The sequence below is a fragment of the Pygoscelis adeliae genome, unplaced genomic scaffold (genome assembly GCF_000699105.1).
Source record: "Pygoscelis adeliae isolate BGI_AS28 unplaced genomic scaffold, ASM69910v1 Scaffold320, whole genome shotgun sequence".
In the NCBI taxonomy this organism is placed as follows: Eukaryota; Metazoa; Chordata; class Aves; order Sphenisciformes; family Spheniscidae; genus Pygoscelis; species Pygoscelis adeliae.
Genome location: NW_008823967.1, coordinates 375,228 through 380,777, shown reverse-complemented (window position 1 = coordinate 380,777; position 5,550 = coordinate 375,228). Strand labels below are relative to the sequence as shown.

Below are 5,550 nucleotides of genomic sequence, written 5' to 3'. Positions count from 1 at the left end.
AAGGCCTTGACTCTGTGTCAGCACTGCTCAGCAGCAACGAAAACATCCCTGTATTATCAACACTGTTTCCAGCACAAATCCAAAACATAGCCCCATACCAGCTACTATGAAGAAAATTAACTCTATCCCAGCCAAAACCAGCACACCATATATCCCGTGTGAAAGTTAAGTAACCTTCCTTACTCATCTTAATGAGTTATATATAAAGTTTTATATATATATATAAAAGTTATATAAAACTTACTTATCTTAATGAACAGATAATTCTGTTCATTTGATTGTGACTGAGAAATGAAACGTCGCAGGAGATGACTGTCTGCTTTCCCTATTAGCTGTGTAAGTTTCGGACCATAGAGAATATTAACCAAGCCATTGATGAGCTGCCCACTGTAGGGGGGGAAGCCATTCTGAACTCCAGACAGCTGTTCCTCCAGCACCTGGATGGACTAGAAGAATCAGACAAAACAATTCACATGAGGATGGATTGGCGCTTGGTTTTGTCAGCGCACACAGGGAACTGGCTGCCTAGTCAGTGGATGATAAAATAATCACAAGGGCTTGGATTGCATGCGTGAGTTTGCATGCTAGGTTCTTGTAGCCAAGAAATGGTGCTTGCCAATTAAGCTCCACACCCATGAAATGGATGGCAAAGTCCAAGTTTCAAAGAGGAAACCAGAGTTACAGGCGAAACTTGCAGACCAGGCAGGTGTTGCTTTTCCTCATTTCCAACTCTGGCGGCTGTCCTGTAGTCTTACCGTACAGCGCTAGCTGCAGTGAGGTACGGGCTGGGGTGTGTGTGTGATCTGTTTACTGTGTACAACCTCTGCAAAGTTCTGCATTATCATCATACGGCTCTGTATGTGTTTTTGTAATTTGTGTATCAAATACAGGGAAAAAGATTCCTTCACTAGTAGTTTTGTGAAGTCCTCCTAGGTTCTGAGTTTAAAGTACATTCTGTTGCTGGTGAGGTTTGTTTGAAAGTACCCCGTGCAGCTTATTAATGTAACGTTGCATTGCAGAATCCAGAAAAGCCTGTTACAGTAGTGCTACCAAACATGAACTGACTTGCAGTGTGACAGCTGCTCAGGATTTCTGTTTACAGTTTATTGTTTCTGTAGCCCCTTTTGTTATATTTACCTTTACTCTTTCACAACACTATTGGCATGGAGTGTAAAATAACCCCATTCTTTCAGTTTGGCCAGAGGCGGGAAGAAAAGACTTTCCTGTTCTGTTGCATTCTTGCAGCAAAAAATTCCTGGCAAAAATGAGGAGTAAGAGATTAGTAGGGTTTTCTGAATAAGAATTTTAACCAGCCTCCATAAATATCAATACACAAACACATGGAACTTGTGCAGCTGATGTCTGCAAATATCTGCTGAATAGGCATTTTGGTTTTTCCTCACTCCTGCTGTAAAGGAACGATAAGTCAGTTTCTCCAGAACTAGCAGACATACTGACTGTCACTGTTGAAGGTTATTACACTTAACTAATTTAGACAGTGTTGATGACAGTTACTAAATATGCAATATATTAACATGAACAGAAGTGCCAAGGATCATGCTGAGTAACAGACTTTGTGGTTCTATTTAAACAAAAATGACACCTTAATTTTAAGTACTGTATAATTACACCTTGTAAGTACTGTGGTTTTGAACTGAGGTGCAGCATTTGCAGTGGTCAGAAAGTCTGAAGTTTTGTATTTTTAAGACTACCGAATTGAAGTAACTATTTAACTGTTGATTTAACTGCTGATATTTCGGTGGCTGTTTCTCAGTACTGTCGAGGTTAATAAGTGAATAACTTGCTGCGGTAACTTTAATTCTCCAATTTTGACGAAGTATAAAATGTTCAGTGACTTCTAAGAAGTTCTGCATAGTTGCTTATCTTCGCTTGTAATAATGATATGGTAGTCTGACATGATATAGAAATTTCTGTATTGTTCATATGAAAGTAGGGCGTCCTGCCTAAAATATGAGACTGCTATAATGGAAACTGGATTAGTATAAAACAAACAAAAAAATTCCCCCAGATTGTTTTTCACAATATGGACGTCCTCATCCAATTAGTTTTTTAAATTTTCTTAATTAGGTGAGCTCCTGTATTCTGCTATGATATTCATTGTAACAAAAATATTTGTTGACTTTCTATTGTCTGCTCAAGAGGTCCTTCAGGCGTAAAGAGCTGCTCTTGCCAAAGGGTTGTTGATTCTTCCTTATTATGTAGCTTCAGAATCCTTTCATACTTTGGTATCCCCTTTGATCTTAAGCGTAGGACTGTGAAGAGAAAATGTTGCCGGAGTTAGTCGACAAAGGCAGTCCTCAACAGCTTCACAGGTTGTTTCCTTCAAAAATCTTGGCTCTGTGGTTCTCTCACTTGCTTTACATTTCCATAACTGTCTAGAAGATAGCTTTTTGGGTTTTTTGGCTCATTTTCCAATTTAATTTTGCCTTTGGTATTTATGCTTAATTATGTATGATCTTTCATTTGCCAAATCCCTGCTGATTTTTAACGTATAGTTTTCACTAGACCTGTAAATATCTGTTTTTCTTTGTAATGACCTTCCTTTCACCTGAACCTTGTTAATAAGTTGAACATTTAAGTTCACATGGCTTACTAGTGTAATCATTGGTGATGCAGGTGGCAGCCCTTTTGTCTTCCTCTAGTTAAATGTATTTCCTGTAAATGCTATGAGTCAATCTTAAAATTGTTGAATGTATTGCACAGGAGCTTGTACTTATTTTTATGTTCTCAGCTGGAATATATTTATAATTATCTAATGTCTTTAGGTCTGTTTCGTAAGTTTTATATCCTTGCTTTATTTGTTTTCCCTGCAGTACTCCATTCTTGCAGGAAGATGTAGATGCTTTGTAATAATCTTTCAATTTTCTTTGACTTTCCATCCCATATCAAGGGAATCAGGTTCATTCCACTTTACCTAGAGATGAGTTTCAAGTGCTCTTAAATGATTAATATAAAAAATACCTTAGTAGTTTGAGTAATACTCGAAAGTACTTAAACACCAACCTCTTGTTTCAGAACCGGGACCTATTAACATGTTGGAGGTAAGTTTAGGTGGTGTGTGTGTGTTCTATTTGCTGCATAGTTTAATGAGCTTTCCCTTCTGTGTGGCTCCATATGTGATTTTCATGCCTCAATAACTGAATTTTCTTGCCAAATTCCAATGGATGTGAAAGAAAGGTAAATTGCTAAATTTTAATTAGCTAAAATCTGGGTCAAGTATAAACAAATTTTGAGAAATTTGTCTAGAAACAAAGTTGTTCATCTCAGAGTTCTGGATTTGCCCCCTCTACAGGTAAATCAAACATATAAAAATAGCCTGCCTATCTGCTTTGGTGGCTTATTTGGGAAATATTATTTCACTGTATTTGTATTGGAGTGCTGACTTTGACACCTTATTATGCTTGGTAGCAGTATAAGTAAGCTGGTGTTATTCAGTGTATATAATGATTAACCTGTGGTAGCTCCAAAATTCCTACCTGCTGACTTGTTTTTGGCACCAAGTGCTCAAAACTCTCCCACTACTCATTTGTAAATGCTGTTGAACTTGAAAAGTGTTTGACTTGCATGCTACCACTGTTACGTGATTTACTTCAATGAACAAAATAAGATCATATTAAAAATATTCTTGATCATTTTCAAGACTTGTTTCATGTTGGCTGCTTAGTTGTAGTCCTTGTTGTGTGAAGAGCTTTAAGACATCTTAAAAATTAAGACAAAGTAGATGATCTACTATCCTTTATAAACTACTCCAGAACAAATTCTTTTATCTACTCGTTCAGTTATGTTTGGGGCTTTTCTAAGGCAAAATAAGAGGCTTGCAATCCAAGGCATGTAGACCTTGCACAATTTTTTTTGAATAATTTTGGTTTTAGATAATCCATAGCACCTGATATGGAAAAGTTATATCCCCCTAATTCCCTAGTTCAGAAACTGTAATTTATATAAGCAGAATTACCAGCTTTGCACAATAGATGTTCCAAGGAGGTATTAATACTCATGCACTATACCTACTGCATGCAGTTAGCCCCTTTCCTCCAGCCTGCAAGGAGGAACACTGTTGGAGTCCCAAATAGTCCAAACCCCATGCAAAATAAATGCTAGCTGGGTATGTAACAGGTACTCAAGAGTGAACACTTTCGTAAGTTTGAGAATGCACACCGTTGGTTTAAAGGAAGAGATTTATTGAACTCAAGAGAATAAACTTCTTTTAGACAAGTTTTTCAATGCTTAGGGAATTTTTTTCATGAAGGGAAACGTGACTTAAGGAATTTACATGTCTATACGAAATTTAGGCAGAATCAAGGTTCAGAAATCCAGTCCTGTAAAACTTTTCTGCTGATGCTTAGCCCTGGAAGAAGACAAGCTATGCTGTTATTTTGTCAGTTCACTAAGCCCCTGTAATTTGTAGCTTTTTACACCTGGAACTGCCCCAGACTTAACTGACTAGCTAAATATGGTGAATATGTAGAAAAAAAACCCAACTCAAAACCTTCCTGACAGCAAAGATGTTTCCACTGTGCTTCACTGGCATCTGCAAGGTTTGTCTGTTATGTGGACTGTAACTACAGGTACCACCACCTTTTAAAATGTGTAAGAAAGTGGCATGCAGGCGCCACGGACCAGCACCTGCAAGGCTGGACAAGTGCTCTGAATAAAATGACTGGGTGTGCACAAACATTTTGGAGACTGGCAGCATGCTCTTAAAACCTTGTCTTCCTCGTAAATTATCCTGTGGCGTGTTCATACCACGATGGCTAGGTACCGTGAGGCCGGCAGCTGCGTTGGAGACAGCCTGGAAACACGATGAGGAACAGCGTGACCTGCAAGAAGTGTGACCTCCCATCATGTGCATGAGGGGAATTTCTCTTTTCCTACATCTGCACAGCTTCTCACACTTTTCTGTGAATCCTTCTGTTCCATCGGGCATCGTTAGGGCATGCACTGATCATTTGGGGTATTTTTAGAAAGCGTAAATAATGGCAGAGGCATGCTTTGAATTTTCCTCCTGGCAGCAGCAGAAGTGCCAGCAGTCCACATCACGTGGCTGCTTAAACAAGTATACGTCTATTCTAGTAACATTTTCCCACCCAAACATAGCATCCAAGCGCCCTGTGGACACCATGTGCTTACTGGAGCCTGGCTCACCCTGAGGGCTACACACTGGAAACTTAACCATTCAAAGCCTCTGTCCTTACTTAAATTCTCGTGATGTTAGTCCTCGGTCACAAAGTGATGGGACAGAAATTTAAGCCACCTTAACTTCACAGGGAGACATCTGCGATGGCATGTCTGAGTTGTCCATCTGTGGAAGTAGTGGAGCATCAGATGGAAAACAGGAAAACCCCCACCGTTTACAACTGAAGCGACTGTAACATTGATGGGTTTCTCCACGTGTGTATTCCGTGGGTCTGAGGGTGTTTAAGAACAAAACCGCTGACTGCTGAGTCGGGGGTACCAGTGGGCTGTAGCACGTGGGGGGCTGCTTCTGCTCCCCGAGGCTCCAGGAGCGGGGGCTGCTGCCCCTGCCTG

At 39.7% G+C, this 5,550-nt stretch overlaps 1 protein-coding gene across 1 annotated transcript in view; it reads left to right on the top strand.

The window, feature by feature from the left end:
- The first annotated feature begins 3,053 nt into the window (after positions 1-3,053).
- Positions 3,054-5,550, top strand: part of OXCT1 (3-oxoacid CoA transferase 1) — a 93,892-nt gene continuing 91,395 nt past the window's right edge. The window contains exon 1 of the mRNA XM_009324586.1: positions 3,054-3,062. Within this exon, the coding sequence (XP_009322861.1) occupies positions 3,054-3,062 (9 nt within the window). The remainder of the gene's footprint in view (positions 3,063-5,550) is intronic.